Source organism: Equus asinus, chromosome 27 (assembly GCF_041296235.1).
Source record: "Equus asinus isolate D_3611 breed Donkey chromosome 27, EquAss-T2T_v2, whole genome shotgun sequence".
NCBI lineage: Eukaryota > Metazoa > Chordata > Mammalia > Perissodactyla > Equidae > Equus > Equus asinus.
Genome location: NC_091816.1, coordinates 6,408,094 through 6,434,661, shown reverse-complemented (window position 1 = coordinate 6,434,661; position 26,568 = coordinate 6,408,094). Strand labels below are relative to the sequence as shown.

The 26,568-nt window shown below is 50.6% G+C and overlaps 1 protein-coding gene across 12 annotated transcripts in view; it reads right to left on the bottom strand.

The window, feature by feature from the left end:
- Positions 1-698: 698 nt before the first annotated feature.
- FGFR1 (fibroblast growth factor receptor 1) overlaps positions 699-26,568 on the bottom strand; it is a 47,496-nt gene continuing 21,626 nt past the window's right edge. For 3 of the 12 annotated variants that reach the window (XM_014831086.3, XM_044762289.2, XM_070500162.1), the window contains exons 3-18: positions 16,743-17,009; positions 15,272-15,361; positions 14,836-15,008; positions 12,702-12,825; positions 11,437-11,627; positions 9,355-9,499; positions 7,090-7,292; positions 6,108-6,253; positions 5,760-5,881; positions 4,587-4,697; positions 3,896-4,086; positions 2,974-3,096; positions 2,670-2,740; positions 2,202-2,339; positions 1,903-2,008; positions 699-1,786 (exon numbers count right to left, since the gene is read on the bottom strand). In XM_014831086.3, coding sequence (XP_014686572.1) covers positions 1,610-1,786; positions 1,903-2,008; positions 2,202-2,339; positions 2,670-2,740; positions 2,974-3,096; positions 3,896-4,086; positions 4,587-4,697; positions 5,760-5,881; positions 6,108-6,253; positions 7,090-7,292; positions 9,355-9,499; positions 11,437-11,627; positions 12,702-12,825; positions 14,836-15,008; positions 15,272-15,361; positions 16,743-17,009 — 2,378 coding nt within the window. In that variant the 3' untranslated portion in view covers positions 699-1,609. The remainder of the gene's footprint in view (positions 1,787-1,902; positions 2,009-2,201; positions 2,340-2,669; positions 2,741-2,973; positions 3,097-3,895; positions 4,087-4,586; positions 4,698-5,759; positions 5,882-6,107; positions 6,254-7,089; positions 7,293-9,354; positions 9,500-11,436; positions 11,628-12,701; positions 12,826-14,835; positions 15,009-15,271; positions 15,362-16,742; positions 17,010-26,568) is intronic. The other 9 variants (XM_014831087.3, XM_070500164.1, XM_014831089.3 and 6 more) reach the window with 7 other exon arrangements.

Here is a 26,568-nt window from a genome sequence, read left to right as displayed (position 1 = left end):
CCAGCAGATGGCAGAGGAAGTAACTTTCCAAGCAGCAGAAAAACAAACATTCAGAGAATTTTTTTCCCTTTCCTGAGGGACAGGGTGGAAGAACTCTAGGAGGCCAAGATCTGTGATGGTCCCAACACACGCAGTCTGGTCACACGGATAAAGAAAGAATGGCGTGGGGAGGATCAGAGTAGGTTGGGAAACATGAAGGGACCTGAATGTGAACGGAGTCTGAGGTGACAAGTTTCCCTCATGTGGAAGCACGGGCAAAACCACCCACACAGAGGGGGTAGGCACATATCTGGGTTTGAGTTTGTAGAAAACTCCTTAGCTTTCCTCTTAATCACTAACTCTACCCCTTGGCTATTCCGAGGTAGGCCTCCAGCTCCCCCTGTGACCCCCGACCCCGCCAGTTTCCCCTGAGGAAGCAATCTGTGGTTGAGAGTGACTGGGCCTTGGCTCTAGGCCCAGAGCCTCTGCTGCACGAACAGGTGGTCCCTGCCCATTACACAGACGTCTTCTTTTCCTGCCTTTCCAAAAGCATCGGAGAGGTGGGAGGTTTGTCCCAGAGGTCTTAGTGCAGGACCCAAGAGGAAGAGGTCAGGAGGAAACCGCAGGGCGCGTGCAGTCCCCTCTGGACAGACAGCCCCAGGGCCCATTAGTCTCGCTCCTTTTCAGTTGACATTCTCTCCCTTGTCACACAGCCCATATAAAAATGAAGCAGCAGCAATTTTTATTGAGGGACCTAAACTGAAAATAGGTTTAGAACATAATTTAAAAAAATAAAACAGCAAAAGTAGCAAAAAATATATGACCTTTTTAAAAACATTTTCCTTTTTTTTCTTTTTTCTTTGTTTTTAATATATAGCAACTGATGCCTCCCAGCCACCAGGAGCATCTTACCCAACGGGTAAATCTCTGGTAACGACCCTTTTAAAAAGACATGTAAATATATACTCAGATTTATACACTTTGTGTTTTCTTCATAGCTATGTACAAAGCCCCCGGTTCGGGGCTGGGCCCCAGGGCCGCGACACTGCTCCCAGCCGTTGCCTCCCCATCCTCTGGTACCAGGTATTTGGTCAGCAAAGCAAATTAGTATCGGAATTAATAAGCCACTGGCACCATCGATCTGGAGCAGAGGTGGCCTTCAAGGAGGCCCAAAGCACTGGCCTCCCCTCACTACTGCTGTAGCCCTAAGGGCGAGGCACCCGCCACCAGAACACAGGGGCTTATGGGTTATGGCGAAGCAGACAAAACCAACACAGAAAAGCTCTGTCGGCTCTCACTTGCATGCCTGCTCACCTCCCACTCCCCAAGCCTCCAGGCAGTGCCAAGTGGCAGGGAGGGGTCTTGGTCCAACATCTGGGAGGGAACAAAGTGGCCATCAGCAAGTCCTGCCTCTCTGCTCCCCTCTCTCACAAGCAGGCTGACAGGAGGAAGAGGAAGAGAGGTGAGCTTAGTGGGGTGAAGGCAGGCCGCATGGGAAGGCCTCACGTGGGCAGCTGGCTCCTGCCAGCAGGAAAGGGGCAAAGGGGAAGGCAGTGAGTCCAGCACAGAGTGGTGGGTGAAGGTTACAGCTGATGATGGAGTTTGGGGAGGGGGAGTGCTGGGGTGCTAGTCAGCGTCGTTTGAGTCCGCCATTGGCAAGCTGGGCTGGGTGTCGGGGCAGACAGGGCTCCTCAGGCAACGGCTCATGAGAGAAAACGGAATCCTCCCCTGAGGAACAGGTAGAGCTTCGGGTGTCAGGAAAGCTGGGAGAGTATTGGTCCAGGGGCATTGACAGGTCCAGATACTCCTGTGATAGGAGGACAAAAGAACAGTGATCCAGAACTCTTCTCCCTGGGGCAGTATTAACTCACAGAGATGGACCCCACTGATGATTGCTGAAGGTCTAGGATTGGACAGCCTCACCTGGTTGGAGGTCAAGGCCACAATGCGGTCCAGGTCTTCCACCAGCTGCTTGAAGGTAGGTCTCTGAGAGGGTACTGCATGCCAACAATCCCGCATCATCATGTACCTGGGTGGGGTTGTCAGGTTGGGGAGGAGGAACATAAGCAGATAGATTCAAAAGCTCATGGTGGAGGGACTATGGGAGGAATGAGCAGGAAGGGCTGCTTTATCTAGCCAAACACCCCTTTCTTCCTCTACCTGTCAAACCCGTCCCTCCCCCAGGGCCAGGCTCAGGACCTCGGGTATCTTCTCATGCTTACAGCTCGTTGGTGCAGTTACTGGGCTTGTCCATTCGATGACCTTCCTTCAGCAGCTTGAAAAGCTCCTCCACAGGCACGCCAGGATATGGGGAGCCACCCAGAGTGAAGATTTCCCACAGGAGCACCCCAAAAGACCATCTGTGAATGAGCATAGAGCCCCTGAGTCTTATGGGCACAGAGGTAGGCCAGTCTAGAGACCTTTCCATCCCTCTTTCACCAGCATGTCAGATACTCATCCTGGACCCACCCTCCCCCACCACAAATCCTTAATTCCAAGGGGGATACAAGGGGACAGAGCTCAAGAACAGATCAGCCTTTCAACCTCTGGGAACAAAGTGAACAGATACATACAATGTTTTGTATTTTCGCTCCAAGATGGAAAGAGACCCTCATCAACCCGGAGGAGAATACAGGACTCTATTGTACTGGAAATTCTCCATCCCAAGTAACTGCATATTGCAAACTCACACATCACTCTGGTGGGTGTAGATCCGGTCAAACAATGCCTCGGGTGCCATCCACTTCACAGGCAGTCGGCCCTGCAAGCAACACATGGGAGACTGGGGGTGGCCCAGGGCAGGGCAAGAGGAGACAAGTAGGGGTCATGCAGGACTGGACTTGGTGGGGCACATTTTCAGCTCATCCCACCGCACCGTTTCTCAGGCAAAGCATGCTACACTGGGTTACAGCAGAGACAGCAAAGTGGGAGAAAGCCTAGAGGAGCAGAGTCCTGGGCAGAGGACATGCACCTAGTGGCATCGTCTGCACTTACATTGGTTGTCTTTTTATAGTAGTCGATGTGGTGAATGTCCCGAGCTAGGCCAAAATCTGCGATCTTCATCACATTGTCCTCTGTCACCAGGACATTCCTCGCGGCCAGGTCTCGGTGTATGCACTGTGGGGAGAGGGGAGGGGATGCCGGGGGAGGGAGAGATGGGAGAGAGGAGGGTGGGATGCAGGGGAGGGGTCAACAGCTGTAAAACGTGCATCAGCATATGTGATTCACCCTGTGCTCCAGCATTCACGTTGGAGCTGGCAGCAGGCCCACTCCCCCTCGCAGGCCTTCTGCCACACCATCCTACCTCCTGAACATTCTAGTTCCCTGCTAGGATGTTCCCTCTCCTCCACTTCAAACCCAGCCATCCAAACACCTGTAGCTCCAAACCTCTCAGTTACTTCAGCGAACCCTCCATATCTGCCTCCTTTCCTGGTCCTCCCAACTGTGAGCTTTGGATCCACACCCAGAAAAGCTGACCCTTCTGCTGCTGTGCAGTCTGTGTGGCGTGTGCTTTGGAGCCAGGGCTCCCTCGGCACAGCACGTCCACACTGGGCTGAGGCTCACACAAAGCCAATATGTCCTGGGCACTCACAACTGTACTTCTACTCTCACAACTTCATCTCACTCCCATACCCACTCATTTTACATGTGAAGAAATACAAGATGTTAAGTAGCCGCCTGAGTCTATGCAGAAAGTGTCAGCACACAGATTTGGACCTAATCCAGTCTGACTCCACGGCCAATAGGTCACACTGGCTCTCCTGACTCTGATGTCCCCTGAGAGCATCTGACAGCACATGTTGTCAGTGCTCAGTATGTCAACGACTCCACCAAAGGATTAAAAGCCAGAAACTGGAGAGCGAGGAGGGCTCTGCTGCCACCCCGACTTCACCCAGGGGAATGTCAGGTGCCACACCTTCTTAGAGGCAAGATATTCCATGCCTCGGGCCACCTGATAGGCACAGGATACCAGGTCCTTGGAGGAGAGCTGCTCTTCGGGGTTGTGGCTGGGGTTGTAACAGTATTCCAGCCCAGGAGGCCTCCGGGCCTGCAGGTACTCCCGTAGGTTGCCCTTGGAGGCATACTCCACGATGACATACAAAGGACCTGGGAGGTGAAGATGAAGAGGCCATCAGATCAGGCAGGCAGGCATGCAGATTTAGCTTCATCCCAAGGAAACCCCACCCCCAAAGGCATGCCACGCATTTGTTCCCCAACCCCAGCTTACCCTTTAGAGAACCAGGGAAACTCACTCCACTACTCAAAGAAAGTCAGGGAAATAATTCTGAGCAAAGTTGGGGGTAACAGCCCTAATCTAAACCACAATTACTCACCTGTTCCTATCCACACTGTGTATGTGAATCTAGGTACCTGTGTTTCAGATGAACACCAATGGGCATCAACCCAGACCCTGAGAAATACATTCCAACTATTGCTAAACCTGCCTCTCTTCTTACCCCACTTCCCTAAGCGTGGCTGAGAGATGACTGGTCACTGACAGCCCTACTCATTACTGTCTTCCTATGTTATTTGAGCAGGAGGCCCAAGTTCCTGTCTGAGACCCTAACCCAGATGGGGTGGGCAAGCCCGTCTGGCTTAGTGCCTACCATCCTGCGTGCAGGCCCCCAGCAGGTTGATGATGTTCTTGTGCTTCCCGATCATCTTCATCATCTCCATTTCTGAGATCAGGTCTGACAGGTCTTTCTCGGTTGCATCCGCTTTACACACAAACCAGAGAAGGAGATGCGACTCATTTACTTTGGAAGGGAGGGGCCAGGAGAAAGGCTAAGGGAGAAGGGATGAGGTCCATGCCCGAGGAGTCCCTTTTCTCCCAGATGTGCTTCTTTCCTCCATTTTCACTTCCAAGTTTATTTTCCCTTTCCTGTCATGAGAGCCGTTTTTGTGATACAGTAGTCCCCCTTATCTGTGGGGGACACATCCAAGACTCCCAGAGGGTGCCTGAAACCATGGACAGTACTGAACTCTATATATAGTACGTTTTTTCCTGTACATACATATTTGAGGTGTGACAGCAAAACTAGCATGAATTTTTTAGTTCTTTATAATTTCGCAGCTAGAAGATTCATTCTTACTGTAGATCTTTGCAACCTTAGCATATGATTTTTTTCCTTTCCTTATTAAATTGAGAACTTTCACTTTTTCACTTAAAGGAAGTACTATATGGTCTCTTTGGCATATCCGAATTGCCAGCATCACTACTCTTGTGCTTTGGGGCCATATTAAGTAAAATAAGGGTTATTTGAACACAAGCACTGTGCTACCGCTACAGTTGATCTGATAACCAAGATGGCTACTAAGTGACTAACAGGGCCGGTGGTGTATACAGCATGGATAAGTAATTCAAGTCCCAGGAGGGATGGAGTGGAACAGTGCGGGATTTCATCATGCTACTCAGAACAGCACACAATTGAAAACTTGACCACCGGTAACTGAAACCACGGAAAGTGAAACTGTGGATAAGGTAGGAGCACTGTACGTGGTAACGAGTGGGGCAGAGGACCTGGTAAGGCAAATCAGCTAGCAGTGGGATCTAGAACAAACACCTCACCCCAATCCAGGCTGACACCAGGGAACAAAGTGAGATTATGGCAGTGTCCGGGTGCACAGTGGCCCCTCTACTCCCAGGCAACCCCAAGCAGGCCATGTAGCAGGTATGGGCAATGAAAGAGCACCAGAGAGGGTGTTATACTTGGCATGAGGCCCACAGTTTGGTTGGAAAGGGAAGGGACCGTTTTTGCAAGGACAGAAACATCACTTACATTTCAGCATCTTCACAGCCACTTTGGTCACACGGTTGGGTTTGTCCTTGTCCAGCCCAATGGCCTCCGCCAACACCACCTGCCCAAAGCAGCCCTCTCCCAGGGGTTTGCCTAAAACCAGTCTTTTGGGGAAACAAAGGATGGTATAAGTTGGGCTGGTGAAGTTCAAACCTTGAGAGGACATCCCATCTCCACCTCTCCATATTTGACCCAACTGAGAGCAGAAAGTGGAAATTATGATTTCTGGACGCATATGGTGCACCTTCACTCCCCTGAAGGTCCTAGTGCAGACAATGTCCACCATCAGGATCAAAGCAGGGGCTCTCCCAGAAGCTGAGAGAGTATTACCTGTCTCGAGGCAGCTCCCAGCGAGGGTCTTCAGGAAGCTCATATTCAGAGACCCCAGCCAGCATGGGGGTTCCGCTGGAGGAGAGACGTGAGGGCCGAACCAGCAGAACCCCAGAGTTCATGGACGCGCTGGAGTCGGCTGACACCTGCAGGGAAGCGTGGGGTCACCTTTCTAGCGAGGATGGGGGAAAGCAGTTTAGATTCCTCCAGTTCCTAGTCAGGGCTTTTCACCAGTGGTGGAGGGATGTATCTGTTATCTGATGTTCCTTCCCCAACAGACTGTCAGAAGGACCACAAGAGGTCAGAAGACCTAAGTTCTAAAGCTGATGTATTTTTACCACCAACTAGCCTTTCTGAGCTTCAGTTCACTCACCTTTAACATAAGCAGACCAAATGTACCTCCTTCCAGGCTCACATTTTATAACTTACTGCAATAACAACTCTATTCTTGTCCTGATTCTTTGGAAAACCGTGCCTCAGATTATAGATTCTTAACTCCCAAAGCCCCTCCAGAATTAGTACAGTTCTGAGTGAATGTTCTCTCATTCCATGTGCCTTCACCTTCTGTTCCATTTCCTTGGACCAGGAGAGGGTGGGCACCCAGGAGAGTTGGGTCTGACTCAGGTCCTAGACTGTATCTTTGCACTTGTAACTGGCCCTTGAGGACAGTTCAAATGCGAAATATCAGCTGCAAATTCAGCCCAGCTAGGGTTTCCCCCGTGCACATGCCAGGACAGCAGGTGACTTGCAGTTGGGGTATGGTGGGTGTATGAAATTTATGGGCTAGAACAGCTTGGAATCTGACTCTGGAGCTCTGGGGTCAGGACAGTCCACTGCCCCCAGGCCAGAAGCCAGAAAGCAAGGCCAGAAGCTGTCGGCTGGGGGCAGTGGAGAGGGCAGGGCATTAGAGGGTCCTGGGGAAGCCCCTGGGCACACAGGGAGGGAAGGTGAGGCAGAGCGTGCAAATCCCCTATCTACTTTCTGTTACCTGTCTGCGCAGAGGGATGCTCTTGGCCAGCTTGTGCACGGCCATCTGGCTGTGGAAGTCACTCTTCTTGGTGCCACTCTTCATCTTGTAGATGATGACAGAGCCCACCATGCAGGAGATGAGGAAGGCCCCCGTGCAATAGATGATGATCTCCAGGTACAGGGGCGAGGTCATCACCGCGGGTCTCTCTTCCAGGGCTGAGTCAGTGTGAACAGGGTGTTAGCAGGCTCTGGGGGCCCAGTCCACTAGGGTCCCAGCTCCATAAGAAAAACAATACCCATCTCTTTTCCTCTGGGAATCTTTAGGGCAGAGAAGAACCAAACCAGGTCCTAGCTAGGATTGGGGTTCCGGCACTGAGTGGATCAGACACCTGGGGTCTTTGAGGCTTCCTGATCCTTACTTGAACCCCTCAAGAGGGATGAATAGAACTATGCTGCTACACGAGGCTCATCCTCATTAATTCAGGAGGCCTCCTTGCCCAGCTGCACTGCTGGGCTAGACAGGCCCCAGGTGCCCTGCAGGGGCCTTTCCCAGTCTCTTCACTGACACATGGCTCTTCTCTGCAGTGTGTCAGCACTGTGTGCATACACCTGTCACATGGGGACAATGAACTGTTTATGAGTATTTTGTCCCTAATAGTCCCTAAGTGCCTTGAGGGTGGGGATGGGGCCTTATTCATTTCCCTAGGCCACAGCGCCTGGCATATAGTGGCACTCACAGAATGAGGGCAAATGAGGGAGGGAAGAAAAGAAGTGTCTGTGTCCTAACTTAATATCTCACCTTTCACATATGTCATCTGTGTCACGTCAGACATGTAAATATTTACACCAAGCCAAACCACAGGCAAAACTGACAATTTCCAAGCATGTCTGGACTGTTCTAGATGAAAATGTAAACTTTTCTGCAGTTCTTAAGAATTCTACTCACAGGCCCTAACTCCTAAAACTGAAGAAGGAAATGTGTGTGTGGGGGGGGTTGTTTTATTCTCATCTCCCACCTTCCAACTAGAATTCACCCCATTCCCACAGGAGCCCATCCAGTTCAGTCCACCTTTCCCTCCCACACAAGACACCAGCAGGGTTTACATCCAACACTGGCAGCGCCAGCTGCACACAACACGCCTTCCCCACCAGTGCCAACGCCCCTCTTCCTTCCACAGCTCTCCTCCCAATCCTTCCCTTCAGAAGACACCAGCCACAGAGGCAGGCATCCCGGGACTTCCCCAGAGAGGCCCCAGGTATGACCCGTCTGAGCCCCAAGACCAGTTCCCGAGGCCTGACAAGGAGGCGGCAGAGCTGATAACAAAGAGAAGTGTTTCTGTTTTTCTCTTTCCCCAGTTATGAGAAACGAAGACAAGTGACTGGGAGCACACACGAGACAGAGACAGTGACAGTGACAAAAACAGAACGCTTCTCAGCCTCAAGCAGGGGCGTTATCAGACCCTGTTGGGCAAGCAGGACAGAGGAGGAGAGAGAAGAGGACAGTGTCAGCAGTGACAAGGACAGCACAGCACCCAGACCCACATGCAGGACACTCAGAGACGCAGCAACAACCAGCTCCAGCCCTGCAGTCACCGGCCCACCACCCTGAGCAGGCTGCAGGCTCCTTCCTTCCTTCCTGGCCCGACACACAGACCTCCCCTCCTGGGAGAGGAGAAATGCCAGTAGCCAAAGAGGATAAAGGGGCACCACCAAGGCCCCCGTGGCTGCCTGAGACAGGCCCCACTTGAAGCAGCTCAAGTTCACTGTCTAGAGGAACCTCTCCTCCTCCGAGGTTAGAGGACAGCAGTATGGGATGGTGGACCAACACTGTTCCTTGCAAGCAGTGAGTCCCTCCTTACAGAGTGCCTACATTCAGCTAGAGGAGGAGTGGGGGCCCTTCCTGAGACTTTGGGGGCTGGCAAAAAGGATCCAACAAGTTAAGGCAGGCTGCTGGACCGAAGGATGGAAGGAGCCTGCCTGGAGGACAGCCCGGCTGCAGGTTAAATCCAGATCCCAGGCATGCATTGCACTGGCTAAGGGGAGAGCGAGATGCAGGTGTGCAGGTGGAGGCCTCCGTGTTCCTGCAAAACGAGGAAAGCTCCCGTGTGAGCCGAGGGGATTCGACCCTCCAGGCTGGACAAACTGCCGGAGCCACCTGCGGGCCCATGGAGCCCATCCATCTACCTCTCCCGGCTCTGTCTCCCGCAGCCCTGCAATGCATGCTCCCCCCGTGCCCGTGGTGAGGGCAGGACACCGAGAGGAGAAGTACAGTGTATACCTTCCAGAACGGTCAACCATGCAGAGTGATGGGAGAGTCCGATAGAGTTACCCGCCAAGCACGTATACTCCCCCGCGTCCTCAAAGGAGACATTCCTTAAGTGAAGCACTTCCATCTCTTTGTCGGTGGTATTAACTCCGGCAGTCTAGAAGAGACAACGGAAGCAAAATGGACAAGCACAGGACATGAGACCTCTCAGAGACACAGAGAAAGGGAGAGAGAAAGAGAAGGGGGAAAAAAACCAGAGGAAGAAATGCTCCCCAGCGTCTCCTTTGCAACAACGAACAGACAAAACCCACCAGGCAGCGAGACCTGTTAGAGGAAGAGAGTGAGACCCTGAGGGAGGAACTCCGGCAGACCTGAGATGAGACGACGATGGCAGGTTACGACCCTTCACCAGCTTCTGGCAGCCCCTGGCCCATCCAAGCATGCGGGCAGTGGGCAGCATGGAGAAATGGGGCCCGGCAGGTAGGGGAGCTGTTTGGTTTCAGGTAAAGAAAGTCAGAAGGCACACACAGAAGGGATGGAAGGGTGCTTCAGTCACACTCACCCACACACACACACACACTCACACACAGCCTGCACACACTTAGTTTGCAAGAGACTGCCTGGTTCCTTCTCTCATCCACCACTCCACCTTCAGTCTGCAGAATCATTCATAACGCAGCAAGACTGTCCCCACAGTGCACACGCAGCCAAGGAAGACACAGAAGGCACAGAGGGAGCAGACACCAACACAGTACCAAACCAAACCAGCCTCCCAGGCCGGGGATTTTTCCATGGCTCTGGGCTCTAGGAACACAGCAGGATAACGGAGAGTTGGGCGCTGGCTCCCCCACCTGCCCCAGCAGCATGGGGCCTAAATCAAACTCCCAGCACAGGGCCCCCTCCAGCTCCCCATTACCTTTCGCCACAGGTCTGGTGACAGTGAGCCACGCAGACTGGTTAGCTTCACCAATATAATTGGAAACCTTACACACATACTCCCCGCTCTGGGCCTCTGTCACATTGAACAGGGTCAGCACCTCCGCATCCGAGCTATTAATCCCCGAATGCTGGAACAAACCAACGACACGCCAATCAGTTGGGGAAACACTGAGATGTGGCCATACTTTGCTCTTGTGTAACATTAAGGCAGGCCCAGGGAGTGAAAGCAAGGGAGTCGTTAAGTGAGATTTATCACCCTTCCCTTTTTACTAGGACAAAACACGCCAACTTCAAACGTCCAAAGCATGTGACTGGAAAATAAACTTAAGAAAAAAATCTCTGCCCCCATCAACTGTTCTGTTTGTGTTAAACCTACTCCTCCAGCACTAGAGGAGGGATTGTGAATGGAGACAGTGGCCAAGGCCCAAGGCCACGGCCCCATTTCCTACACAGCAGTTTCAGCACCAGTAGCAAAGAGAAGGGATGGGCAGTAAATCTTTGGGACAGCCAAGCCAGGGGAGGATGAGTTCTGACTCTGGGACCTGGAGGTAAACAACTTTCCCAGCTTCTGGTTACTTCCTGTTGCAAGATCCACTGGAGAATTAGGCAATTACCTTCCCTGGATTAATGGAGCATTCAGGGACAATCAAAGTCTGGGAGTGAGAGGAAAAAGGAAGAAAATGCCATTACTCCTGTTACTGCTTAGAATTTACCGGTGGCATTTGCTTTTCCAAGGCTACCTAAGCTGTGCCTTTATCATTCGCCCCACTTGCCAGAAAGAACGTGACCTGGGAAGCAGGGCAGTGACTGATAGACGCTTGCTGGAAAGGCTTTGGTGCTGGCAGTGGAAAAGCAGGAGTCCAAAGGCCTTCCTTGAACAGTTGACCCCAAAGCCCAAGCAAAGTCACTCTCAAAGCTCTTTAGAAACCAGCAATGCCCACCCCTAGCCCTCTGTTCCCATTGCACCTCTACTCTGTGACCTGTCACTAGTCTTGAAGAATGTGGCTCGGTCCCTAGTTAAGACAGAGCATGTGCCTGAAGGGTAGGGGATGAGTCCTAGTCGCGGGCGCTGAGCCTGACCACAGCACCTTGGGCCCCGGGAGATCCAGCTCTCCTTCTCAGCACCCAGCCCATGGAGACCGGGGCCAAGATTACCTTCAAGATCTGGACATACGGAAGGTTGTCCGGGCCAATCTTACTCCCATTCACCTCGATGTGCTTTAGCCACTGGATGTGGGGCTGTGGGTCACTGTACACCTTACACATGAACTCCACATTACTGCCCAGGGCCACTGTCTTGTTGGCAGGCAACCCTGCCTGCAGGATGGGCCGGTGAGGAGACCGCTCTGTGGAGGAAGGGAGAGGAGAGGCTCATCAGGCCCTGCTGTGGCCTGCTCCTGGCTGGGATGCTGAGTGAGGGCATCCCAAAGACCACCAAAGAGAAGTACGCTCCCCCTTGGCTTTCCTAGCGATGGGCGTGCACTTTTCCTGGGGCCTCTGCTGAGCTGTACCCCCTCACACCTGAGCTGGAGAAGGGACACTCTCCTCAGGTCCTAAGCTATTAGGAACCTCTTCCTCAAGGCCATGGTCCATGTTCACAGACATAAGAAGTCTCTCCTGCCTCAGTGGAGAACCCTATAACGTAGTCACACTCCCAGACCTCAGCTCAGCCTACCTCTCCCTAACTAAAAGGACAGTCACTTAGACTCTTGCTGTTCAAAGCGTGGTCCAAAAGCAGTAGCACCAGCATCTCCTGGGAGCTTGCTGGAAATGCCGAATCTCAGACCCTATTCCACAGCTCCTGGACCAGGAGCTCCTTTCACACCATATCCTCAAAACCAAGAAAGAATGCTAGCTGTGCAACTCTTTACCTAAAGATTTCTAGAGAACGAGATTCAGACCCTCTAGAAAGAACAGGCTGCAGGAACAGCAGCTAGAAGTGTGATGTTCTTCTTAGTGTCTCATACGACGCGGTGGAATCAGCACGAGCCTGGAGTTCTGCATTAACTCATGTCTGACCTCTCTGAGACTCAGTTTGCTCTTCTGTATAGTGGGAATAATAGTGCCCACCTTGCAGGGGTGTGTACGCATTGCTGGTGAGTGGCGTACTTAAAGCACCTTGCATACTACGGGCATTCACAAAGCAATAGCTATTATTACGCTAAATTCAACATCACGCATCCGGCCACGTTTTGCAGGAGACTGTCACAGCATCTTTCACTTTATGAGGAGTGGCAGTACTGTCTGATCCTCTCAATTCTATTTAAAGGTGAGAAAAGCCAGGCACACAAGAGGAAGGTGACAGAGCTCATCAATGTCATCACCCTCTTGACGCTATCCCTAAGTAAACCTGGACCCCATGGCTGTTTCTTAAAGTCCCTGCTCTGTCCTCTAAGCTCCTTGTCCCTGCGCCTTCATACCCACGACGTCGAGCTGGTAGGTGTGGTTAATGCTGCCATACTCGTTCTCCACGATGCAGGTATAGTTGCCCTTGTCAGAGGGCACCACCGAGTCCATTATGATGCTCCACGTGGCATAACGGACCTGAGGAGAAACATGACAAGGGCTCCATTGAGGGTGCGTAGGAAAACGAGGCTGAAGCCTTGTGACAGCATTGGCATCCTGTGGCACTTACCCTCCAATCAGAGCAGAGAGCGTTGGTGCCCTGTGGCACTCATCCTCCAATCAGAGCAGAGAGCGTTGGCGCCCTGTGGCACTCATCCTCCAATCAGAGCAGAGAGAGTGGGTGCCCTGTGGCACTCACCCTCCAATCAGAGCAGAGAGCGTTGGCGCCCTGTGGCACTTACCCTCCCATCAGAGTACAGAGTAGGCGGCCCCTGCTGCACAATGAGTCCAGCCTGCCCGCCCCTAGCCCATTCACACTCTGAAAAACCACCTCAGGAAACTGGCAGACAGGTGTGAGGAACTCTGAAGTCTGCCCACAACAGCCAAGGCTGCCTGTGATCTGGACAAACATGCCGCTGCACTCTCCCAAGTACAGCGGGGACTCTCCCAGCTCTGCACCGCTGTCCACGCCGTTCCTGTGCTGGAACAGCTCCTGCCGAGAGTCTGGCCCTGTCTGCCTTTGACATCTCATTCCCAAAACCATCTCCTCCGGCCCCATCTCCAGTCTGAACTGTCCTCCTGTCCCTCCCTCCCCCTGATGAAGCACTGATCACAGGCTGCTCCTCATGGCAGTGCTCAGGGACGTCTCCCTCCCAGGAGACTGGAAATGATTAGGGCAGGAGGGCTGCCTCCTACCCTCATAACAGTGCCTGGCATACAGTAAGTGTTTGGTGAATTAATTTAAAATGTTTCCCTGTTTCTACTGATTTCCCCTGCTTTTCTCATACAAGATTAATGAGAAAAGAGCAGCTAAGTGTTTGGTGAATTAACTTAAAATGTTTCCCTATTTTTTCTGATCTCCTCTGCTTTTCTTATACAAGATTAATGAGAAAAGAGCAGTTGGGTGAGATGGGAGAGGAAGAAGGATTATAAGGCTGATCAGAGACTCTAAAGAAGGGATTACAATGAAGGTGTTCTTCCTAGAAATGTACATGGGCAAAGGACATGAACAGACAATGGACATAATAGGAAATCAAAATCACTTATTAACACACGAAAATTCTAAGTTTGTTAATAAGCAAAATAACACACAAGAGAACAATGAGATACTTTCATCTATCAAATTTGTTGGCAAAGGTATAGTGAGCTTGTCATTCCCATATTCTGCCAAGGGAGGGCAAATTAATTTTCCCTTTTAAGAAAGTAATTGTTATCATGATAAAATCACACCCCAACTCATTACCCACATCATCCTCCCTTAGAGCAAACAGCACAGTGAGATTTTATGTCATCCTGTTGTACTTTGAACTCTACTGCCTAGTATACTTCCTGGAAAGACGTGTTCAAGAAATGGCCAGGTAATAAATGAATAGGTAAATGAATGAACAAAATTACCTAATTACCAGGGGGAAAAAAATTAAGTAATACTCATCAAAGGCTTAAAAAATGCTTATACTTAGATCCAGTAACTTCACTTCTAGCAATGTTTCCTAAGGAAGAATGTTTAAAAATGCTGACAGAGATTTGAGTACACAGATATTCATGGCAACGTTATTTGAAAATAGTGAAAAATTAGAAAATAACTAATATCCCCAAATTGTTTATTAAATTATGGGACATTGAGATAATAGAATATTATGCAGCCATGAAAAATTATCTTTCAAACGCTTGGCAAAAGACTCATGTTTTAATGTTAAGGACTGACAAGAAATTATATATACAATGTGATCGACTATGTAAAAACCACATACATATAAAAAAGACTGAAAAAAATTTCACATTATTTGCACTTTTTTTGTATTTCAAAATTTTCTAAAATGCATTACTTTTATTTTATTTTTATATTTTATAAAATTATATAAAATATATATTTGTTTTATATTATTACTTTTAGAAAGCATTATTTAAAACAATTAACGGCGCACAATAAGGATTTTCTAAGTCACCCTCTCCTGTTTCTCTTACTCTAACTTTCACATATACACGTACCTTGTAGCCTCCGATCCTGTGGTCAGGTTTGAATTCTTTGCCATTTTTCAGCCAGCGCAGTGTAGGGTTAGGAGTCCCACTGGAAGGGCACTTGAACTTCACTGTCTTAGCAGCTGGCACTGCATGCAATTTCTTTTCCATCTTTTCCGGGGACGTCCAATATGGAGCCACGGCTGCCCAGGGAAAGCCAAGAGAGACAGGCAGGGGGGCTGGTCAGACTCAGGAGGGAGGGCCCAGGCCAGGGCCTGGAGGCACCTCGCCCACCTGCCCAACACCTGTGAAGGATGCCTGCACTCATCCAGATGTCTGAAGGATCCCATGGCCAAGCATCATGACCTCACCTGCCCACTCCTCCTCCCATTCTCCAAGCCTCCCCCTTCCCACTCAAACCCAACGCCCAGGCCCAAGGGCAGTAAGGTAGGAAACAGCGTCTCACGCATACGGTTTGGTTTGGTGTTATCTGTCTCCTTCTCCTCTGAAGAGGAGTCATCATCATCATCGTCGTCCTCCGAGGAAGGGAGAGCATCTATGGGAAGGAGAAGGGGGCACTGAGGTCCCTTCAAGGGAAAAGGGGCTCTCTACATTTCCATCCGTATCAACAGCCACCCCATGAACATCAAGGCCAGTCCAGTGATAGATGAATGCAGACACTCCTCCCCATACTGACTCCCAGTCCCATTCCTCCCTCAGTGACTGTCTCTGTGGGATAGAAATGGTTTATTTAGGAACTGCATGCTCTGTGCTTGTCCTCTTCCTTCCCCAACCCAATGCACTGGCCCTCTCTGTCCAGAAGCTTTTACACCAGGCAGTTCCATCAGGGGCAGTGGGTCGTCTTTAATTCCTCCCTGCATTCACTGGCTCTCTCATGGTACCACCCGGATGCGCTGGGTCTCAACCAGCACCCAGGGAACCTGCATCCTTCTTTGGACTGCCAACCTTTGGCCAAACACACTGCGGCCAGAAGCTATTTCCAAAGCCATGAGCTGAACAACTGTCAGCCAGAATTTTTCTAGCACTTGTCTGCTAAGGTTTGGGAGCTGCCCTTCTTAACCAGAGCAGATAGGGAGACCATCACAGAGTCTGCAGCTGTCAACACGTCTCCCCAAAAGCATCCACCCTTTTTAAGAGGAGGCTTGACACACACGTGGTCACCAATCAGGGTTTATGCCAGGCGTTCTCCCAGTCCTTCCTAGTGCTTTTGGGGGTCTGGAGGGAAACAGAGGAGGCAAGTCCCTCAGTTAGGGGCAGGTCCTAAATCACGCCTGAGGGGAGGAGCTGCCAAGCCCACACCCCGGGATGCACAAATGGCATAAAGAAAATTTCGTCTCTACTTCGCTTAATCCTAGTTTTGTGAAAGTTGCATTCTAAAAGTGGCAGATTTCCAAAGTCACAGCGCTCTAGGTTCCCTGGCTGCCCTAACGCAGCTCCGGAAGCTGCAGGGCAGATGTTTTCCATAAAGCTGTGGACATGGCGGTGCACCTGGATCCTTCCCCACCGCAGGAGGGACCTCACCACGTACTCTGGGGCTCTAATCATTAAGCTGAGTACCAAGTCCAAATGGCAAGAGAATACAGGATGGAGCTGAGTCCTGTGGAGCGCTCTGGAGACCTGGGCAAACTGAGGGAGAGAAGTCACAGTGACTTACTGCCCCAAGAGTATCAGCCATCATCACCTCCGAGGTAGATCCTGGAAGCCCCAGAACTCTGGCCTGGGGCCCGCACACCTGGTCACCCCTCTGAGAGCTAAGCCACGCGGCGGGCAGGGAGCGATGTTAGTGGGCAGCAGTTTCTGAAGCAGAGTGGGGGCAGATCACGGAAGGGGAGGAGGCTCACCTCCCCCTGAAACTGGCAGAGAGGTTTGGAGAGGTGGGTCCAGGGAGAGGGTGAGGGCGGGGCTTTGCTACCAACCTGAGACATTGACGGAGAAGTAGGTGGTGTCGCTGCCTGAGGGGCTGCTGGTCACGCAAGCGTAGAGGCCGGAGTCAGCGGGCACGGAATCCCGCACCTCCACCTCCTCCCCCGTGATGCGGGTACGGTTGCTTTCCACCAGCTGTACCCCGTCCCGCAGCCAGTTGATGCTCTGGACATCGTCCCGCAGCCGACAGCGAAGCTGCAGCAGGTCACCAGGGTGGACCAGGAAGGACTCCACTTCCACAGGGGCTCCCCAGGGCTGGGCTGCAGCCACCCACAGGGCCGGGAAGAGGAACCAAGGAATGGGAGAGGAAGAGTGGGAGAGGGAAGAAGGAGAGAGACAAAGGGAATTACGCTAGCCGCACTGAGCTGCAACATCCCAGGGCCTACAGAGCTGGGGAGGTGGGAATTGGAATATGGGTCAGTGGGGAAACGGCTGGCTACCTGGGCACCCCCATCTCTTCTTCTCTACCCCACTCCTCCAAAGGTCAAAGGAAGAAAGAGGCAAAGTTAGGAAGCAGCTGTAGCAGCATTAAGCGGTTCACATTGCACTTCCCTCCATCCTGGGGGGGAAGGACGCCCCTCCCCAGGACTTCTGTGTGTCCAGAGTGCCCCTCCCCACATACTCAGTTCTTTGCCAAGAATGGCCACTTCCCAGAGAAACACCCCATTTCCTTTGGCCTACGTCAGCCTTGCCCCTTTCCCCAATAACAGTTAAACAAACTCCACCCCTCAAAAATCCAGCAGCCCCAGGCCAAGTTGAGAGAAGGCAATTTGTCAACCAGGGCTCTCAGTTCAAGTGATTCAGCAGGGAGGGGTGGCCCCCCAGTGAGTCAGATGCATAAGATGCATATGTGGGAGAGACAGCCCAAGGAGAGGTCAGCTCAGGGGAACCTCCAGCTAACAGGTGTCAGGCCAGAGGCTTTGGAGCTTTTGACTATATTAGGAACGGCGGCCTGCAGCTGCCACAAAACCCACACTTGCTCTGGCAGCATAAGCCGCTGCACACAAAGCTCCTTTCTCCTCGTCCCACTGCAGGGCTCCCCTCTCAAGCCCCCCACGTTCCTCTCCCCTCTCCTCTAGCAATGCACTATCACACACATCCACTCCCCCTCACCTCTCTTTCTCCAGACCCCGGGTGGTTCACCAGCTCACAAAATCTGATCTCGCACATCCATCCCTCTCACCACCAGGAACTCTGTACTCACTCTAGTAAGAAGGCCTGGAGCTGCCACACCACCATCTCGGGCTGTTACCCACCTCCTGAGCATGCCCCTCTTCACTAATGAGGAGGAAATTTCTATTTCCCCCCAGGATGTTCAAACATGCTCCCAGCATCTTCTGCCAACTGTCCATCCCTTACCAGAAGAATGCACTTGTTGCAGCTCCCATCCACCACCTGACTCATGTCTCCACTGCCTTGGGGGCTTTTTTTCTTTCTCACCAGCGGTTCACCACCAGAGGCTCACACAGGTTTCCCTGCAGGTCCCTGACGCACCAGGCTCTGAAACACACATGCTCACCCCCTCACCCCACCATTGCTCTGCAGGGCTCTCTCCACTCACCCTCCAGTTCTCAGCCTGGCTGCTAATTCTGCCTCAAAGCCTTTTCTCACTCCCAGTTTGGGTCAGGTGCCCTCCTACCACTCTTGTCACACTGCAAGAAAGTCCCCTTTCTTGACTGAGTTGTGAGGGTGGGGACGTGTCATATTTATCTTTAAACCCCCCAGCACCTAGAAGGATGCCTGGTACACAAGAGTTGCTCAATAAATGCTTGCTGAATAACGCAATAATGACATATGCAGAGTCACACTTCTCTCTTCATTGTCTCCCTTTCTAAACTCCCTTTTGTCCCTCAGCTTCCTCATTTTAAGGAACTCTTTCCGAAGTGCCAAACAAGTTTCTGCCAGAAACCTTACAAAAGAAGAAATGGGTGTCCTGGGCATCAGATGGCAGCAGGGACTAACAGTAATTTTCCTCAGAGGGGCCTCAGATGAGGCTCAAGGGCCACGGTCCTGACCCACTTCAATCCAAGGGCTCTGTCTCAGATATTGCGTAAATATTGAGTCACCAGAAGGGGGGTGCTGCTGTCAAAGGGTCTGGAAACCACTAGGCTGGCACTCATTTATTTTTGTGAATCAGGTCAAGAGGAACACCACAAAGGTGAGCAGACCACACAACTCATTAAAAATAAGCTTTTGTGGGTCTTAAAAAAAGTTATTCTTTCCATTTTTAATAGTTTGTGGTTTTGCCAAAAGAAGGTAGGAGAAAAGCAGTTCAGACTTGATGCTTAAGGAAAACAGCAGACACTCCTATTGATCAAATCTCATTTCCCTCCAATGACCTCACTGATTAAATATTTTGCAGCTCATGATCTGTACCAGCCACTGGTCAAACAGTAAACTCAGGACGCTCAAATTCTTAGCCTCTGGCATCACAGCCTATGTTGACAGATCCCCGAGACAAAAAGGTGGCAAGGAGAACAGGGCATTTGCTGGGCATTTCCCCCAGAGAAAGCAGCAGAGGGGCCCTGGCTGTGCTGCAACCAGCTCAGGCTGAGTCTAACTTGGATCCATAACTTCCCACTCATCCTAACCAGGATGCGCAAACAAAATTCTTCTATGTGATGGGGCTGGCGCCGCGGCCGAGTGGTTAAGTTCTCCTGCTCCGCTGCAGGCAGCCCAGTGTTTCGTTGGTTCGAATCCTGGGCGCGGACATGGCACTGCTCATCAAACCATGCTGAGGCGGCATCCCACGTGCCACAACTAGAAGGACCCACAACAAAGAATGTACAATTATTTACCAGGGGGCTTTGGGGAGAAAAAGGAAAAAAATAAAATCTTAAAAAAAAAATTTCTTCTATGTGATCTATATAAAAAGCCTCAAGAACCAGCTTTCTTTTCCCTGCCCTTGGAGTTGCAACTCACCCTGATGCTCCAGGCCTTGCTGCACTTTGTCCCATTATTCTCCTACTCACTGTGAAGAGGATAAAATCTAACCCCCTGCTTGGCAATCAAGGCTCCTCACAATCTGTTCCCACCCTCCATGTAACCTCCTTCTACCTTCCACTCCAAGTCTGGCTGTTCTCCACAACAATTGCATTCTCCCCCCACAACAAAACACACTTCTGCTCAAGACTGTCAGCCATCTCTCTGGAGTCGTCCTACCCTGCATGTCTCAAAGTGCACCATCAAGATGTCCAGGCAGCCTTCTATTGGCACTAGTGTCTTTACTCTAATTTTATGCAAAACAGCTACTGACTGAACCACACAAATTCGCCCTCACATACCATCTTGTATTGTTTCTTTCTTTAACCTCTTTATTCAGATACAATTCACATGCCATAAAATTCACCCATGTACAATATATAATTCAGTGTTTTTTAGTATATTCAGAGTTATGCAACCATGACCACAATCTAACTTTAGAACATTTTTATCACCCCCAAAAGAAACCACATACACATTAGCCATCATCCGCCACCCTCTTTCCCTCCCCTCAGTCCAGGCAACCACTGATTTGCTTTCTGTCTCTATAGATTTGCCTATACTGGATATTTCATATCAATGGAATCATATACTGTATGGTCTTTTGTGACCGGCTTCTTTCATTTAGCATAATGTTTTCAAGGTTCTTCCATGCTGTCACATGTCTCATTACTTCACTCCTTTTAACGGCTGAATAGTATTCCATTGTATGGATATACCAGATTTATTTATCCATTCATTGGTTGATGGACATGTGGGTGTACTGTTTCCTGTCAAAAGCGTCCCTGTCTTGCCTCGCCTAAGGAATAGCAAGCAACTCAGAGCAGAATTGCCTACAATTTTCCCACAGTGCTAACGATGTCAGAAACACTGAAAATATTCAATAGGTCTTGAACTGAATTTAGCATCTGGCAAAGGCTAATCTTCAGAGGAACCAAAAATCACCCTATGGCTCCTGGCTTATAGTGAATTTTTTCGTGGCTAATAGGGCTCTTGGATATGTGTTGAAGGCTCCATTTACGAAGCAGGGATAATGCCACTTTCTTCTAGGAGGTGATGGAGAGGTAACCAACCACTTGCTGGTTTACTAGGTCCTGCCTGTCTGCATCACTACCCTGAATAGAGGTCCTGGCCTTGGGGAGTCCGATGTAAGCTGGCTGATGCGAGGACATCGCTGCTCACTGGTAGCCTGCAACAATCAAGCCACTACTCTTCATTCTCTTTTTTTCTTTTTTATATTTTTAATTTTTTTGCTGGGAAAGATTCACCCTGAACTAACATCTGTTGCCAATATTTCTCTCTTTTTTTTTCTCCCCAAAGCCCCAGTACGTAGTTGTATATTCTAGTCATAAGTCCTTCTAGTCCTTCTATGTGAGCCACCACCAGAGCATGGCTACTGAAGAGTGGTGTGGTTCTGAGCCTGGGCTGCAGACGTGGACCACATCAAACTTTATGCACTAGGCCATCAGGGCTGGCTCTACTCTTCAATCTCTTTTGGACTTTTCAGTGTCCCCCATTTATGTTCTCATTAGAAATGTCCTTATAGCTGTGGTTTCACCTCCTCTGAGCTGGCCTTTCTCTGATCAAAACCAACAGGCCAGACCACACTAGTTGTTAGGTGTCAGTTAGCAAGAAAAGGAGCTAACTGACACCTTTATTGAGCTGGCAATGAAAGAGGAAGAAAAGAAAGCCAGTTTATTGCTCAGCCACTTGAAACCAATGTTCTTTCTCTTGGAGAACCTGATTAATTGGAATGGAGATGCTACGAGGGAAGCGGCAAACCAAAATATTTACTTTATGTATCTTGTATCCTGAGAGATGAGGTAGAAATGGAGACTAAGGACATCTGGTATCTGGATTCTGTGGTGACCTAGCCTGAGGCTGAAAATGTTCGGCATGAGTCAGATTACAGCATTCACTCTCACAGGCCCTAGGTGCAATGTGTTCAGAGTGCATTGTGGAAAAATGGCGCGTTGTGCTCTGATGCCCACAGCACAGAGTCACTACTACCATCCGCAAGAGCGGGAAGGTTAGAGTTAGGGCTTGACTTGAACGTCCCCAGAGGACTAAGGCTGCCAACACCTTGGCCAACTCTCCAGAAAACAGGAGCACAAAGGCTCCTGTTTAGCTGCCTGAATCTGAGACTGAGGTCTCTGGTCCTGAGGCAGGTTCCCAGCATGGTGCACACGGCAGGTGGACCACGGAAGGCTGTGCAGGCTGGATCTGGTACCCAATTTGGTGGGAGAGAAAGGGATTCATACACCAATCAACAATCCCATCCTGCTTCTTTGACAGAGCCTCTTTAATCCCCCAGGGGAAACTAGGAGCAGATCGGGGACCCACACTTTTTAGTAATCCACAAGGAAGCAGCTAGAAAGACAGAGAGGTGAGGGGCACTGTTTCCCATGGTGCTCTCAGGTCTAGGAACATGACCAATGTTAATGGAGTCTTACTGAGTCCCTCTCCCTTCCTACTTGTCTCCAAAATACCAGGGTGTTGTAATTCCCAAAAAGCCAACAGAAGGTATGGCAGGACTGGCCAGAAACCTGCCACTGTCATGTAGCAGGCAGTTCGGTCCTGGGTACATCACATCAGATCCAAGTTCTTGATTATAAATCTCTGAGTCTTCCGCCAGCCCTGGGCACTGTATAGGGCAGGGGACTGGAGCCCTGAGGAGGCCTAAACCATATGAACCTTGTCATTCTTATAAGGAGATGAGACCCCGAGTTCCCAAAATCCAAGGAGAAGACAGGGAGCTTTCTTCAAAACAGCTATCATTAGGTGCCTCCGTGAACTCTTGTTACTGCGCGAGGAGAAGAAATGGACTAAACAGAGGAGCAGAAAACCTATGCCTTGCCCTAACCAGGGTGATGAGATTTACATAACACCTTAATGTGTACGAAGCACTATGACATGAGGCAACTGAAGAATATGAGAATCCAACACAGGCTCTGCCGTTACAGAACTTAAAAGTACCAGTGGTCGGAGCAGGTAGCAGGATTCACGGCAGAGTCTGGACACAATGGTAGAAAAAGGGGAGGAAGCAAATAAGGATTTAGGTTGCGACTGAAAACTTTGGAGGGAGCAGAAAAGGATGAGGTGCTTATAGCAGGGTTGTGCCTTGGGATGAAGGGGAGTGGGAGATGAGGTCAGTCTGTATGGCCTGCTTGGAACAGAAGGTTCATGGTAGAAAATAGCAAAAAAATAATGATTTCAACTTGAAAGGCGTGGACTAGAACAGAACCACTAACAGAGTCCCAGGGAACACATTTCTCTGCAGAGATGATGAATGCTGGCCTTTCATGCCCCATGGACAAATATACCTGAAAATGTATTTTGAAATACCACTTACCAGCCCCGGTCCCATAAGAGCCAATTTGGTCTGGAAGTTATCCATCCCCAAACCCCACAACTTAACATGAACCTGGTGCAGAATAACAACATATTTGCATAGCACTTTGCAAATTACCATGTGCCTTCCCATATATTATCTTGGGATCCTTAAACAACTCTGAAAACGGTAATACTAATATTGGCCAATATTTACAGCATGCTTACTAATATCCCATACATTGTGAAAGCTTTTAACACAGACTATCATTTAGTCCTCACAGCAATGCTATGAGGTTGACACTATTATTATCTCCACCCTAACGGACTCAGAAGCTTACCGTATGTTGAGCACAACTGGTTCACAACAACCCTGTGAAGCAGGCACTATGACACTGAGGCACAAAGAGGTTTGTATTTGTCTAAGACAGCCCACCTAGTTAGTGAGTAGCTGAGCTGGGACTCAAACCCAGGTGGCCTGGCTCTCCGGAATCCACACACATCCAGAGCCAGGTCTACCGCTTTGAAACACAGCCCGTACCCTCGCTGTCTTCACAATCTTTGACTCCCAAAAAGTGACTGAAACCCTCTCTGTCCAGCCCCTTGATCCCATCCAATGGCACCCATGTCTCCCACCTCATCGCGTGAGATTCTGAAATTGGTTGTTTTGGCCTTACCCTCCCTTTCTCTTTCCCCCAGCCCCACAGCCTGAAAATTTAGTGCTTTTAATTTGTAAGTGCACTTTCCCATGCATGCTCATCTACCGTTGAAAGTCGAGTGGGTATGACGGTGCACATCTGGCAGGTGAGGAAGTGGGGGGGGGGGCGCGCTGTGATAACAGCAGGCACAGGACTCATAACAACGCCCCATTTTGGTATAGGACTTGGAACTCTACAAGGCATGTTCATTCATGTTCATGTTATTTATGTTCATTCTCATCTAAATACGAGAAAATGAAAGTTGATGGACTTCTCCCAGTCACAAAACGGGTCAGCATTGGCTCTGGATGCTGGGTCTGCTGGGCCCCTCCAGAGCATCTCACTTCTCACCCAGCACAGGAGACGATGAGAAGTGACCCACTCAAGGTGAGAGGTACATACAGCTCTGCCCTGGCCACAGGTAGACAGCACAGCCCCTCCCTCTCTCCGTGTCCCCGGCTCAATCCTGGATCAGTCACCTGACACCTTCTCCTGTCCCAAGCCCCTCACTCTTGATTACAGCTTACAGCTGAGTTGATGACCTCTGATGACCCCTGCCTGACTCCACTGAGAAGATTAAAAACATTGGGCAAAGGGGCTCAAAAACCTTTTCCCTCAGCCAGCTCTCCTGATGGCACATCCTCAGACCGTCTGAGCTCTCGAGCCCTGCCCGCTCTGCACAGGCACTGTGCATCTACCCCATGCCCTCACACTCCTGAGGGCCTCTATTTATTTCCTACTCCTCCAGAACCTGGAGACTCTGCACTACCTCCCCTCCCCCACCTCAGCGGTCCAGTCTCCCAGCTCCGCCTCTTCAGCTGAGCCAATACCCTGCCTGCCCCTTTTATTTTGCTTTCTCCTACAATGCCCTTCTCCTCCCATCTCCCCATCACTTCCCTAGACATTAAAACTCATTCTCCAACTATCTTCTTCATCCCATTCTTAGTGTGACTTACAAACGTTCATGGCTTTATCCTGCACTTATTCACGCTGCTTGGCTGTGGCTTGGTCCTGTCTGCCCTCTCAGGTCAGGAGCGGTGTCATCTACATTCTACACTCCAAAGGGCGCAGGACTGGAATAACTGGCCCCCGACACAATCCAGGCAGATGTCTCAGGGTCGCGATTTCTGTCATCCCTACGAAATGTTTTTGATTTTGGATTTCTGGGTTAAGAAAATTAGGGGAGAGTGGCCACCCTCTTCAGTAACGGAGGGGAACTGGTGGTCCAGGAATGTTTACAGTCTTGGTACAAACTCCCCAGAGATAAATGAGGGGGCAATTGTGGGTGGGGGAGGAGCTCGGGGTGGCATTAAAAACAACTTAAAAGGAACACAGAACAGCACAGCAGGGCTCCAGGAGCCCTCTGCAGAGGTTTTTTCTTAAGTTATTTTGGCTTTGAAATGGAACTGAAAACTTAGTTTGGCAAGGCCAGGCCAGGCCAGAGAGGGATCTCACCAAAATCCTGGGGAACAACTATTACCAAGCAAGGATTGGGGCCCAGAGAGGAAGCCCTAATGATACGTGATTCTCTGAACCCACGATGTACCAAGATACGGGGCAAGCTGCGGAAATGGGGAGCACAGGCATGTGCCATGTGTGGTAGGGGAGACAGGAGCCCCAAGTCAATTAGTGGGGTCTGACACCCAGATCCGGCGGCAGTCACCAGTCCCCCGACCCAGGGGATTTGGAGGGTAGAGTTTTTTTAAATAGAAAAAGGGAAAGAAGTAAGAAGGACCATTTTGCATGCAAATGGACAACTGCCAGAAGAGCCCATTAAAATGTAAAAACCCCACATTCAGCCTGACAAAACAGTGCAAACTGCTGTGTTTGCCAGAGGGGCAGCAATACAGCTCCCGACAAAGGGGCTGAGGAACAATGGCGGGCTGAATGGCCTCTGTCAGCAGGTCCCCTCGTGCGTTGCCATGGGGACCCCACCGGGGCTCACTAAAGGTATTTCCTGAGGAGAAAGGCAGTGCACACTGCCCAGGCAGCCCGGCTAATCCTGACAGGAAGCCATCGCCATTCACCAGCCCAGGGGCTTGGGCCCGAGTTTTGTTTTGTTTTTATTAAAAAAAGATTTCGGTCTTTTGTGTGTCTCACCTCGTCACTGTAATTTAGTGCAGAGCCGCCTGCGCTGGCCCAAGCCACAGCCAGGGCCCTGTGCCTGGCCCAAGACCCCCCAAAAGGAGCTCGTGAGGAGCAGGGCAGGAGGAGGCCCAGGCACGCAGCACCCCTCTCAGGAGAGCCAGGCTGAGAGCGCGCGGGCCGAGTTTGGTGTAAACCTTCAAACAGATGTTGCGAGGGCAGCACAGCATCACACTGGAGCCTGGGGTTCAAGCCCCTGTGCCTGCTTCTACTGGCTGCTCCTCCATACCTGTACTTTTTCCCACCCGGGGATGGTGGCCCTGATCAGCACCAGGTCCCCCACCTCCCCATTGCCTCCCACCACGGGGAGAGCCTGCTCAGGCCTGGAGAAGGGCTGTAATTAAGTGATTAACAAAGGAATGCGCCCAGGAGTTGTCTTAAAAGAAATTTCCCTTCTCTCTCCCCAGCAAAAGCTCTCACCCCAACTGTTTACTGACACCCTATGGACAGAGGCGAAAGAAACCTCTTCCTACACCCGTTTCCTGAAACTGTTCCCAGACACCCTGCTTCTCTCCGCCTACCTGCCCAGGAAGGCAGAGTTGCTCAGGGGAGAGGAAAGGTCACGGAAGACGAGCAGGAAGCGCCGAGCCCCTCGCCCGGAAGATACCCAAGATGGATGCACTGCAGCCGCGGGCAAGGGTGGTCTGAGCTCCCAGTTCCTAGA